This window comes from Heterodontus francisci, chromosome 19 (assembly GCF_036365525.1).
Source record: "Heterodontus francisci isolate sHetFra1 chromosome 19, sHetFra1.hap1, whole genome shotgun sequence".
NCBI classification, from domain to species: domain Eukaryota; kingdom Metazoa; phylum Chordata; class Chondrichthyes; order Heterodontiformes; family Heterodontidae; genus Heterodontus; species Heterodontus francisci.
The window spans coordinates 74,197,734-74,211,283 of NC_090389.1; the positions used below are offsets into that span (position 1 = coordinate 74,197,734).

The 13,550-nt window shown below is 44.2% G+C and overlaps 1 protein-coding gene across 1 annotated transcript in view; it reads left to right on the forward strand.

Annotated features, from left to right (window-relative positions):
- The first annotated feature begins 768 nt into the window (after positions 1-768).
- Positions 769-13,550, forward strand: part of LOC137380346 (nucleolin-like) — a 34,328-nt gene continuing 21,546 nt past the window's right edge. The window contains 1 exon segment of the mRNA XM_068052274.1: positions 769-1,005. Coding sequence (XP_067908375.1) covers positions 769-1,005 — 237 coding nt within the window.

The window sequence follows — 13,550 nt, forward strand, 5'->3', positions numbered from 1 at the left end:
CAACCAAATGTGACTGCAGTGATGTTGAACATGTAGAACGGGAAATCTAAACACAAATAATCAAAGGCTGTCTCTCTAGTCAATTACGCTGAAAAGCACTTGAGAAAGACAGCTGTCAGAGCTGTTGGAGTTAGCAAGATCACTATTGCTCTCAGAGTCCAGAGCTACTGATGTTGAGGCTGCCAACAGCAACTATCTCACTCCAATTTCAACTCCTGTGAATACTATTCATCACTCACATGCCCGGAAACAACCTACAAAGCAACAACAGCATTCTCACAAACAAAACTGCAACTTGTCCAAAGAATGTTTCCACTGTGGCGGTGCTTCCTCACACCAGACAGAGTGTCCTGCTACTGCTAAACAGTGTAATGCTTGCGGAAAACACTTTGCTTGTGTTTGTTGCTCATCAGTAAAATCAACTACTAAGACCAACACCAATCGAAGGGTGCCACGTATGTGTACCACAGCAAAAGAGCGAGAGAATGTAGCCAATGCAGAGGCGGATGACCCTGAATATACTTTTGAGCTCTCTCTCGGACACAGTTAACAGCCACGTGTGACAGTGACCATTGCCTGGTTGGATGTAGATGCTCTCATAGATACAGGAGCATCTGTCAATGTCATGGAAGATAAAATGTTTAACAAACTTCAGGATTGCCCCATTCTCTGCAAACCAAGAAATATGAACATTTTCCCTGACAACAGTGACAAACCGCTGAAAGTTCTCAGGATTTTGAAACACCAGTCTCATTCAAAGACACTAGAATGAATGCTGAATTCTATGTCATATCTGGAGAATGTGACACGTTTATCAGTTTCCACTCAGCAACAGATCTGCACATCACTGCAGTCACATACACGATTCCTACGCATAACAACATTCTCAAACTATATGCTAACTGCTTCACTGGTATCGACAAACTGAAAGGTGTGACGTGCAAGCTGTATGTTGACCCTAGTGTGCCCCCCGTTGCACATCAATACCAACAAATACCATTTCATGTCAGAAAGCAGACAGAGAAGTAACTTCAGCACGTACTTGACATTGAAATTATTGACAAAGTTGGGGATGAACTTACCCCTTGAGTCTCACCCATACAAATCATCAAGAAACCCAAGAGCGAGACCCAAATTAGAATCTGTGTTGATATGCGATCATAAATCCAAGCCATTCAACGAGAAAGATACTTGACATCGACAATCACTATCATAGAGAAAGTGAATGGTGCTAAACACCTTGCTAAACTTGATCTGATTTTAACAGCATGCAGCAGTTCTGTCTCTTGCTAACTGTGGCTGAATCTTAATGTTTAGTCCCAGGAACATCACAGGATCTAGTTATGTTAGCAGCTAAATATTACAGCCACAATCCAGATCTCATATTGCAAATAAGCAATGCCATAGGAGATCAGATTAAAAGCAAAGGTCAGGAACATATCACGAATTGTAGTGTAACATCACATTTAGCTGTTCATTTTTTTCACTGGAACAGATACAAGGCCCTAAAGCTAAAGATTGATTAAAAACAGCATTTCTTCCCTGAGGTCAGATTTAAGGAGCTAGGGGAAAGTTTAAAAAGCAGGACCTCCAAGGTAGTAATCTCTGGATTACTCCAATGCCAAGCACTAGTGAGAGTAGAAATAGGAGGATATGGCATATTCATGTTTGCCTAGAGACATGGTGCATGAGGGAGGGCTTCAGATTCCTTGAAGATTGGAATCAGTTCTGTGACAGAGGGACATGTTCAAGACGGACAGGTTGTACCTGGACATAATGTGGGATCAATATCCTTGTGGGCAGATTATCTAGTGCTGTGGTCTACACACATACAGTACAGTACGAGACTGGGGTCCTGACAGTGATCATTTTATATTTTTGATATAAATACTGTTTTTTTTTAAGAATTTTAGATTGAAGTGGGTAGAACAAGGCCCTGAGTCATTTTTAGTTATTTTTTCTTCCTTTTTTTTACATTCCTTTTTGCATTTTTTACAATCTTTTTTTGCATTTATTTCATTTCATCTTAGTTTGTTCAGTTTGCTTACCCACTGTTTTTTTCAGGTTGTTTTTCTTCAGGTTTGCACTTGCTGCTGTTCAATATTCAGTGTATTCACACCTAATCTGTACTAATGCTTTGTCTTTCAACACACCATTAACATATTGTTTGCCTTTGCTCCGTGACCTTTTGGTCAGCTATGTGGCCTGGTCCAATCTGCACCTTCTCCTTTGTTATCTCTTGCCCCACCCCTACCTCACTTGTTTATAATCTGTGACTTTTCTAATATTTGTCAGTTCCGAAGAAGGGTCACTGACCCGAAACGTTAACTCTGCTTCTCTTTCCACAGATGCTGCCAGACCTGCTGAGTGATTCCAGCGTTTCTTGTTTTTGTTCCTGAGTATAATTAGTGTTTTTTAATTCAGGGAGTAACTAATTAACCTAAGGGTAAGTCATGGCAGGAGAGCTCAGCCCCGTGATATGCTCCTCCTGCGCTATGTGGGAAATCAGGGACACTGGAAGCGTCCCTGACAACCACGTGTGCAGGAAGTGTATCCATCTGCAGCTACTGACTACCCGCATTACGGAGCTGGAGCTGCGGGTGGATTCACTGTGGAGCATCCACGATGCTGAGGACGTCGTGGATAGCACGTTTAGTGAGGTGGTCACACCGCAGGTAATGGCTGCACAGGCAGAAAAGAGATGGGTGACCACCAGACGGAGTAGTAGACGCAGGCAGGTAGTGCAGGAGTCCCCTGTGGCCATCTCCCTCTCAAACAGATATACCGCTTTGGATACTGTTGGGGGGATGACCTCCCAGGGGAAAACAGCAAGAACCAGGTTCGTGGCACCACGGAGGGCTCTGCTGCACAGCAGGGGAGGAAAAGGGGTGTAACAGCTATATTGATAGGGGATTCTATTGTAAGGGGTGCAGATAGGCATTTTTGTGGCCGCAAACGAGACTCCAGGATGGTATGCTGCCTCCCTGGTGCTAGGGTCAAGAATGTCTCAGAGCGGCTGCAGGACATTCTGAAAGGGGAGGGTGAGCAGCTAGAGGTCGTGGTCCATATTGGTACTAATGACATGGCAGGAAAAGAGATGCGGTCCTGCAAAATGAATATAAGGAGTTAGGCAGAAGGCTAAAATGCAGGACCTCTAGGGTTGTAATCTCAGGATTATTCCCTGTGCCACGTGCTAGTGAGGGTAGGAATAGGAGGATTAGGCAAATGAATGCGTAACTGAAGAGCTGGTGTAGGCGAGAGGGCTTCAGCTACTTGGATCATTGGGATCTCTTCTGGTGCAGAGGTGACCTGTACAAGAAGGACGGGTTGTATCTAAACTGGAGGGGGACCAAATATCCTTGCGGGGAGGTTTGCTAGCACTAATTGGGAAGTCTTGCAGGGGGGTGGGACCTAAACTAGTAGTCTCTCAGATGAGATAGTTGAGGCAAATGGAGAGGGTAAAGCAAGCAAGTCCAGTTGGCAGGCCGGGCAAGGGCAGGACAGGGAGAGTGGAAGGTCTGGTAGGCTAAACTGCATTTACTTTAACGCAAGAAGCCTTACAGGTAAGGCAGATGAACTCAGAGCATGGATCGGTACATGGGATTGTGATATTATTGCTATGACAGAAACGTGGTTGAGGGATGGGCAGGACTGGCAGCTCAATGTTCCGGGGTACTGATCTTGCCGGCGTGACAGAGTTGGAGGTAAGAGTGGAGGGGGCGTTGCACTATTGATTAGGGAGGACATCATGGCAGTACTTAGAGAGGAGGGGGGAATGTCCAGCGAGGCCATATGGGTAGAACTTAGAAATAAGAAAGGGGTGATCACTTTGATGGGATTATACTATAGGCCCCCCAATAGTCAGAGGGAAGTGGAAGAGCATATAGGTAGGGAAATTACAGATAGGTGTAGGAATTATAGGGTTGTAATAGTAGGTGATTTTAACTTCCCTAATATTGACTGGGACTGCCTTAGTGCTAAGGGATCAGATGGGGAAGAATTTGTTAAGTGTGTCCAGGATAGTTTTCTGAAGCAGTATGTGGATAGCCCTACTAGAGAAGGGGCTACACTCGACCTCCTCTTAGGAAATGAGGATGGGCAGGTGGTTGATGTGTCAGTGGGGGAGCACTTTGGGACCAGTGACCATAAGTCTATTTGCTTCAATATAGTTATGGAAAAGGATAGGACTGGTCCTCAGGTTGAAGTCCTAAATTGGGGGAAGGCTAATTTCATTGGCATCAGATAGGAACTCTCAAAAGTTGAATGGGAGAGGCTGTTTACAGGTAAAGGGACATCTGGCAAGTGGAATGCTTTTAAAAGTGAGATGGGAAGAGTTCAGTGCCGGAATGTTCCTGTTAGATGGAAGGGCAAGGCTGGCAAGTTTAGGGAACCTTGGTTGACGAGGGATATTGACGGTCTGGTCAGGACAAAGAAGGAGGCATATGTCAGGTATAGGCAGCTGGGATCAAGCGAGTCCCTCGAGGAGTATAGGGGATGTAGGACTACACTTAAGAAGGAAATTAGGAGGGCAAAAAGGGGCCGTGAGATTTCCCTGGCAGATAAGATAAAGGAGAATCCTAGAAGATTCTATAAGTATATCAAGAGTAAAAGGGTAGCTCGGGAGAGAGTAGGTCCCCTTAAGGATCAGTGTGGCAATCTATGTGTGGAGCCACAGGAAATCGGCGAGGTCTTAAATGAATATTTCTCGTCCGTATTTACCGTGGAGAAGGTCATGGAAGCTAGTGAGTTCAAGGGAGGGAACAGCAATATCCTGGAGCATATCAACATTACAAAGGAGGAGGTGTTGGAGGTTTTGAAGCGCATTAAGGTGGATAAATCCCCAGGGCCTGACCAGGTGTATCCTAGGATGCTATGGGAAGCAAGGGAGGAGATTGCTGGGGTCCTGGCAGAGGTTTTTGTATCATCGTTAGCCACGGGTGAGGTACCGGAAGACAGGAGGATAGCTAATGTTGTGCCTTTATTTAAGAAGGGCAGCAGGGATAAGCCAGGGAACTACAGGCCGGTGAGCCTTACATCAGTGGTGGGAAAGTTATTGGAAGGGATTCTGAGAGACAGGATTTATATGCATCTGGAAAGGCATGGTCTGATTAGGGATAGTCAGCATGGCTTTGTGCGTGGGAAACCATGTGTCACAAATTTGATTGAGTTTTTCGAGGAGGTGACCAAGAGGATTGACGAGGGCAAGGTGATGGACGTTGTCTACATGGACTTTAGCAAGGCCTTTGACAAGGTCCCACATGGTAGGCTGGTCCAGAAGGTTCGAACACATGGGATCCAGGGTGATCTAGCCAATTGGATACAAAATTGGCTTGGTGATAGGAGGCAGAGGGTGGTAGTGGAGGGTTGTTTTTCAGATTGGAGGCCGGTGACCAGTGGTGTGCCGCAGGGATCAGTGCTGGGCCCTCTGTTGTTTGTCATATATATTAATGACTTGGATGTGAATGTTAGGGGCATGATTAGTAAGTTTGCAGATGACACCAAAACTGGTGGTATAGTGGACAGTGAAGAAGGTTGTCTAAGGTTACAACAGGATATAGATCAACTGGGAAAGTGGGCAAGGGATTGGCAAATGGGATTTAACGCAGACAAGTGTGAAGTGATGCATTTTGGGAAGTTAAACCAGGGCAGGACATATACAGTGAATGGCAGGGCCCTAGGGAGTGTTGTTGAGCAGAGAGACCTTGGGGTGCAAGTACATAGTTCCCTGAAAGTGGCAACACAGGTAGACAGGGTGGTGAAGAAGGCGTTTGGTATGCTTGCCTTGATTGGCCGAGGCATTGAGTACACGAGTTGGGACGTCATGTTACAGTTGTACATGACGGTTAGGCCGCATTTGGAGTACTGTGTGCAATTCTGGTCACTGCACTACAGGAAAGCTGTGAATAAGCTAGAGAGGGTACAGAGAAGATTCACAAGGATGTTGCCTGGTTTGGAGGGCTTGAGTTATAAAGAAAGATTGGATAGGCTGGGTCTGTTTTCCCTGGAGCGAAGGAGGCTGAGAAGGGGACATGATAGAGGTATATAAAATGATTTGAGGCATAGATAGGGTAGATAGCCAGAGTCTGTTTCCCATAGTAGGGGTGACTAAAACTAGAGGGCATAGATTTAAGGTGAGAGGGAGGAGGTTTAAAGGGGATCAAAGGGGTAAATTTTTCACACTAAGAATAGTGGGTATCTGGAATGAGCTGCCTGAGGAGGTGGTGGAGGCAGGAACAGTAGCGACATTTATGAGGCATCTGGACAGGTCCTTGAATGAGCAAGGCATAGAGGGATATGGAATTAATGTAGGCAGATGGGATTAGTATAGATAGGCATTATGGTCAGCATGGACGCAGTGGGCCGAAGGGCCTGTTTCCATGCTGTACGACTCTGTGACTCTCTACGACTGTATGTTTTATAATAATTAATCACTCAGGACCTTCCTGGTCTCTGCATCTCAGCTGCTCACTGGATAAACTTACAGCAAGTATTTCAAACTGAAAAAGTGAAAAACGGTTTCGGAATCGGAAGGTAGGTAAAGTGAACATTCCGGTTGTCGGGTCGGGTCGGCCTCGAGTCGGGTCAGGCACGGGTTGGCTCGGGTCGGGCACGGGAAAAAATGGAAGGGCTCGGGTCCGATGTGGTTCTGCCGGGTTCGGGTTGGGTTTTTTTTTTCAGACTTGAGCAGGTCTTAAATGGGGGGGGAGGTGGGGGGAGGCATGGGAAGTGGAGGGAATGTATGGGAGGGATGGGATGGGGATGGCAGAGGAAAAAGGCGATGGGATTGGGAATGATATGAGAGGTTTGAAATGAATGGGATGGGTATGGCATGAGAGGGCTGGCATGAGAAGGATGGAATGGCATGAGATGGAGATTTGAAGATGTACTGTTGCAATAAAGATGCTAATTGCATCACAAATGTTTTGTGGGTCTCTGCTAGCCTAGAATAAAAATACTTAACTGGAGGAAGGCTAATTTCAGTGGATTAAGGAGGGATCTGGCCTGGATAAATTAGAGTCAAAGACTGGCAGGCGGAAATGTGATGGAGTAATGGGCGGCCTTTAAAGAGAAGATGATTCAGGTACAACCTCAGTACATTCTGACAAGGGGTAAAGCGAGGAAAACCAAATCCAGAGCTCCCTGGAGTGAAATTTGCAGATGACATAACACTTGAAGGTGTAGTTAACACTGAGGACGATTGTAATCGACTTCAAGAGGACATAGACAATCTAGTGAAATGGGCAGGCACATGGCAAGTGAAATTCAATGCAGAAAAGTGTGAGGTGGTACATTTTGGTAGGAAGAATGAAGACAGACAATACATACTAAATGGCACAATTTTAAAGAAGTGCAAGAATGGAAAGACTTGGACACCTGGTGTTGCTTGTGCACGATCTTTTAAGGTGTTAGGAAAGGTTTGCAAAGCAGTTAATAAAGCGCATGGGATTCTGAGATTTATAAATATAGACACAGCGTACAAAAGCCAGGAAGTTATGCTGAACCTATATGAAACATTAGTTCAGCCCCAGCTGGAGTATTATGTTTAATTGTGGGCATCACACTTCAGGGAGGCATGAAGGCATTGGAGAAGGTACAGAAGAGATTTACAGTGGCACAGTGGTTTGCACCGCAGTCTCACAGCTCCAGGGACCTGAGTTCAATTCTGGGTACTGCCTGTGCGGAGTTTGCAAGTTCTCCTTGTGACCGCGTGCGTTTTCGCCGGGTGCTCCGGTTTCCTCCCACTGCCAAAGACTTGCAGGTGATAGGTAAATTGGCCATTGTAAATTGCCCTGAGTGTAGGTAGGGAATTTGGGATTACTGTAGGGTTAGTATAAATGGGTGGTTCTTGGTCGGCATAGACTCGGTGGGCCGAGGGCCTGTTTCAGTGCTGTATCTCTAAATAAATAAATAAATTTGCGAGAATGGTTCCAAGATGAGGATTACAATTACATGGATAGACTGGAGAAGCTGGGGTTGTTCTCTTTAGAGCAGAGAAGGCTAAGAGGAGATTTGATAGAAGTAATTAAAATCATGAAGTGTTTAGGTAGAGTAAATAAGGAGCAACTGTTTCCAATGGTTGAAGGGTTGATAACCAGAGGGAACAGATTTAAGGTGATTGGCAAAAGAACCAGAGGTGACATGAGGAAAACCTTCTTTATGCAACCAGTAGCTAGGATTTGGAATGCACATAGGGTGGTGGATGCAGATTCAGTAGAAGCCTTCCAAAGGGAATTACATCAATACTTGGAGAAAATAATTGTAGGGATATGGGGAAAGATAGGTTTTAACTGATTAGTCTTCAAAAGAGCCAGCACTGACTCAATGGACCAAATGTGCTATACTATTCCATGATTCTATGATGCCCTGTTTTTGAACCCCTTGGAGTCTTACTATGTTCAAGTTTATGATAAATCTTTTGTGACTACATCAAATTATCATAGAAAGTCATCAGACATAAAGACAAATAATTTTGAAAGGTTCCTATAACCTTGTGGCCTGATGGAATTCCATGATAGTCCAGTGTCATGTCCAAGAAAATCTGGTGATTTTTGCTAGTTTGCATATTTGTATTCCTGACTACATCTCAAACTAGTGGTAAGGATACTATTTCCTGTATGATTTACTTCATTAATAAAGTACTGTTGCTACCAACTAGTTGGCATTTTGATGGGAAATTGAACAGATCATAATTGGATATTCCCACCCACTTGTAAACTAATAGCATTCCCCAAGCAGTGGGTGATCTGTGTATCCAACTATTCAGGAAGGAGATAGGATGAGCTGCCCTGGGCGGGGTTGGCAGATCAATTTTTTAAAATTGTCTCTCAGGATTAAACAATGGTACATTTTATTCCATATCAAACAAAATCTTTCAGAAAGGCAAATTGTTTATTTCTCGTTTTTCCATATTAATGAATCCCATAGTGGGGAAAACTCAGCCTAAAGCAATGCAACTTTTAAACATTGCAAGTCAGGCCTACTACTCCTGCAACCTGCTCTGGATTCCTGCCTGCTCGACTGAAAGCCAAGCCTGTCAATCAAGCTGGCATCTGGGCAGGGAACCCGTCCGCTACAAAAGGTGCATGCTGTGGAGTTGTCTGAAACTCCACAAACCACCACCACCCACTCCCCCCAACCCTCCCCCCCATCCTGCCCCGCCATCCTCTGCCTATATAACCAGCCCTGTTTATAAACAGGCCTTGTTTTCAGCCTCTCCTTTAGATTAGAAAAGGTAAGGAAACTGAGAGATTTTTTTTTTTTTATTTCCAAAATATACTTTATTCATAAAAATCTGTAAAAATTACATTGCCAAACAGTTTCCAAACAGCACCAAAAAATACAAACATTGCAAGGGAGATCAGTTTCCTTCAATACTGTCATGAGTTTCTTCCCAACCCTTCCGTTTCACAATTGTCATGTCAATTACAGTTTTACATTTACAGCAATTCAGAATATTAACGATACAGTTCGAGGGGTTTCCCATGGATCCAGCCCCTCAGTCCAGCTTGGTGGGGGAACCTTACACTGTGCTCTTTCCCCATTGAGCCTTTGCTGCGGCTGCCCCAAGCTTTAGTGCGTCCCTCAGCACGTAGTCCTGGACCTTGGAATGTGCCAGTCTGCAACATTCGGTGGTGGACAACTCTTTGCGCTGGAAGACCAGCAAGTTTCGGGCAGACCAAAGGGCGTCTTTCACCGAATTGATAGTCCTCCAGCAGCAGTTGATGTTTGTCTCGGTGTGCGTCCCTGGGAACAGCCCGTAGAGCACAGACTCCTGTGTTACAGAGCTGCTTGGGATGAACCTTGACAAAAACCACTGCATCTCTTTCCACACCTGCTTTGCAAAGGCACATTCCAGGAGGAGGTGGGCGACCGTCTCTTCCCCACCACAGCCAACGCGGGGGCACTGTGCGGAGGGGGCGAGACTTCGGGTGTGCATGAAGGATCTGACGGGGAGGGCCCTTCTCACCACCAGCCAAGCTACGTCTTGGTGCTTGTTTGAAAGTTCTGGTGATGAGGCATTCCGCCAAATGACTTTGACGGTCTGCTCGGGGAACCATCCGACAGGATCCACCGTTTCCTTTTCCCGTAGGGCCTTGAGGACATTCCGTGCAGACCACTGCCTGATGGACCGGTGGTCAAAGGTGTTTTCCCGCAGAAACTGCTCCACGAAGGATAGGTGGTACGGCGCCGCCCGACTGCATGGTGCGTTCCGCGGCAATGTGACCAGGCCCATCCTTCGCAACACCGGGGACAGATAGAACCTCAGCACGTAGTGACACTTGGAGTTTGCGTACTGGGGATCTACACATAGCTTGATGCAGCCGCACACGAAGGTGGTCATCAGGATGAGGGCCACGTTGGGTACATTTTTCCCGCCCATGTCCAGAGATTTGAACATCGTGTCCCTCCGGACCCGGTCCATTTTAGATCCCCAGACGAAGCGGAAAATGGCTCGGGTGACTGCCACGGCGCAGGAGTGGGGTATGGGCCAGACCTGCGCCACGTAGAGCAACAACGTGAGCGCCTCGCACCTGATGACCAGGTTCTTACCCACAATGGAGAGAGATCGCTGCCCCCACATGCCCAACGTTTGTCGTACCTTGGCTACTCGCTCCTCCCATGTTTTGGTGCACGCCCCGGCACTTCCGAACCATATCCCCAGCACCTTCAGGTAATCTGACCTGACGGTGAAGGGGACAAAGGATCGGTCAGCCCAGTTCCCAAAGAACAAGCAGAGATGGGTGGAAAAAATTAGATTTAACTTCACGTGAATATAGATTAAAACTCAATCCAATTATTGTCTTCAAATGCACATCACTTCATTGTGATAGTGCACACTAGTGGATTCAAGTTAATATTCCAATCCACTTTACTATCATTGAGATTAAGGAGCACATAATTAACGCAAACTATGACAGTCTACAACGTGAATTAATTTATATAAGCAATGTAAATTTTTAAGAGGATTGGATGTGAGGGAATATGTCATAGAATATTATGGTCAGTCCTGACTGGAATTAACTGATTTTTCTAGCTCTACCATTCTAAAGGGCAGATTAATTACTCCACATTTTAGTTCTCTCTTTTATTTTTTATTTCTTATTTCTTATTCTTACCCATGTAAGGTGATGACGTTCCCCTGTTACAGTCCGTGCTGTCCTGCCCCTGAGAGATACCAGCTGTTCACACTCACCACAAGATAAAAATATCACAGGGGAGTGTTTTTATCTCTGACAGTATTCACCTTATAACAGGACCATTCTGAGATCCCCAAAGCCCTCCATGCAGCCAACTGACTGCTAGCTGTGGGATAGTCACCAGTACACCAGTTTACAGAGAATGTAGAAGGAATGCAATAATCCAGCCAACTGCCTGCTATGAATGGGCTGGTCTATTAGTGTTACAATTGCAGGGATTATGTTGAAAGAACTCTATAAACCAGCATGTAGAATACATTCCTGCTTCTGAAACTACTACCACACGAAAATGAACTTTCATTAAAATGCTTTCCATATTGAAACTGTTAAATAATGTGACTTAACAGTCAAATACACTAAAGATAGCTTTAATTTTCACAGCATTTCAAAAAGTCACACAAAGGGTGAATCAAACTGCAACAGCTGAGGTAAAGGTCACCTCAACAGAAATGAATACTCCCACTTTGTTTTTTTATGACGATATTATTTATACTTCACACAATGAGAATGGAGGCAGGTACAGGTCTGATGTGAACTGACTATAACTGCACAAATAAGGACAGAGTTCAGTTTAAGTGATTGAGTGAATATGCCCATTGTATCACTACTGTAACCATTTAAACATTTTGTAAAACCAATCTCCAATGTTTGTGATTGTTTAATTTTAGAAGCATCCTGGTAAGGAAGAATTTGCATTAATACAGCATCTTTCACAACCTCAATATATTCCAAAGCCCTTCAAAGCCAATGAAGTACATTTGAAGTTGTAATGTAGGGAAATGCAGCAGTCAATCTGCACACAGCAAGCTCCCACAAACAACAATAAGATTTTTTTCCCATTGTTCCCTTCACTTCTATAATGAAGTGTCAACCTAGATTCTGTGCTCAAGCCTCTGGAGTGTGTCGCTGAACACATAACCTTCTGATGGAAATGTAAGAGTGCTACCATTGAGCCAAAGCTACCACCTAACAGGTAGAGGTAGATGGACAACACAGAGTGCAGCCTCATGGGTGATACCTGAAGATAATTGTAAATGTAATTTCAAATTCAATCTTTTAAAATAAAACTAAGCTCAACACTTCTTGTTCGGTCTCCCACTCTTTCTCTGCTAACCTCATCTTTCTAACTGCACTACATAGCAAAAGAATATGTATGGTTACCCAACAGGATGGTGTGCAACATGTGCATGCGTCACTGATATGATTTGAATTACCTGGCACAGATGTATGCAGAGAGGAACCTGCAAGGGAAGGCCTGATTAATTTTTGTTGAATTTCATTCTGCTGTGACGTGCAGGACTAACTGCCAACCTGTTGTCATCTTTTTGTTTTATTAGCACTGCATCTGAATTTGGTGACAAACAGGGATTAAGACTGTATGGTCATGATGACCTCCATTACACTACTGTTCTGCTCTGCTCTCCATATGTATTGCCATATACCATTTCTGGTTGCTGTGAAATGTTTCTACTGTAGGTCCAAGAAATCCCTTGTAAAATGAATTCAAAGCAAAAAAAAAAGCTTGACCATATTACCCATCATGCTCTGCATGAACTGAACTGGACTGAAAACAGAATCTTTTGTGCAAATTTTAATCTTTCTAAAATTAACCTGCTGAACTGGGAAACTAAAACAAAAGCTATCAGGAAAAACAATAGAGATAATGCAGACAAGCGAGAGACACTGGTATTTTGGATTTATGAATTCTAGTCCTTGGAAAGACAATACAACTTAGATATGATGAAGAATAGTGTTCCAGAAAAATATAAACATCTTTTTCTGGAAGATTGACCACAAGAGACTTCACATAATGGAAAGTTACTGAGGAACGTGAAAGAAAAATTGACAGCTTTCTGGGTGGGTTCAAATCACATGGTTTAAACAAAGGGAACAGAATATAATTAGGTACGATGCTTTTAAAGAAGATTCATCGAATGGTGTGGCTGTCAACATAATAACATAACCCCATCCCCTGAAAAGAGGTATAAGAGGTTAAACTCATTAGAGACCTTTACTGCAGTCGTGAGAGACCAACACTGCAATCGAGGGGAGGAGGAAACTAACCAGGTATTGGAAGCCCAAGCAAGCGTCGGAAGTAGTGTGCAATCAACTGGAGCTGGCCACTATGGGTGATTGCTATGACTAATTCGTAACATATTTGAGCATTCTAATGCTGGATATTGTTGAAGCATTCATTTGTTGGGAGTAAAATAATAAAGTAGTTTTCTTTAATTTTTTTTTCTCAATCTGTTAAGTCTGTAATCATTTTCTGTAACCATTTAAATTTTCCTGTAATAATTTTCAATTTGTGCCTGTTTTAAATCTGCAATTGTTGGTACAAATAAATTACCC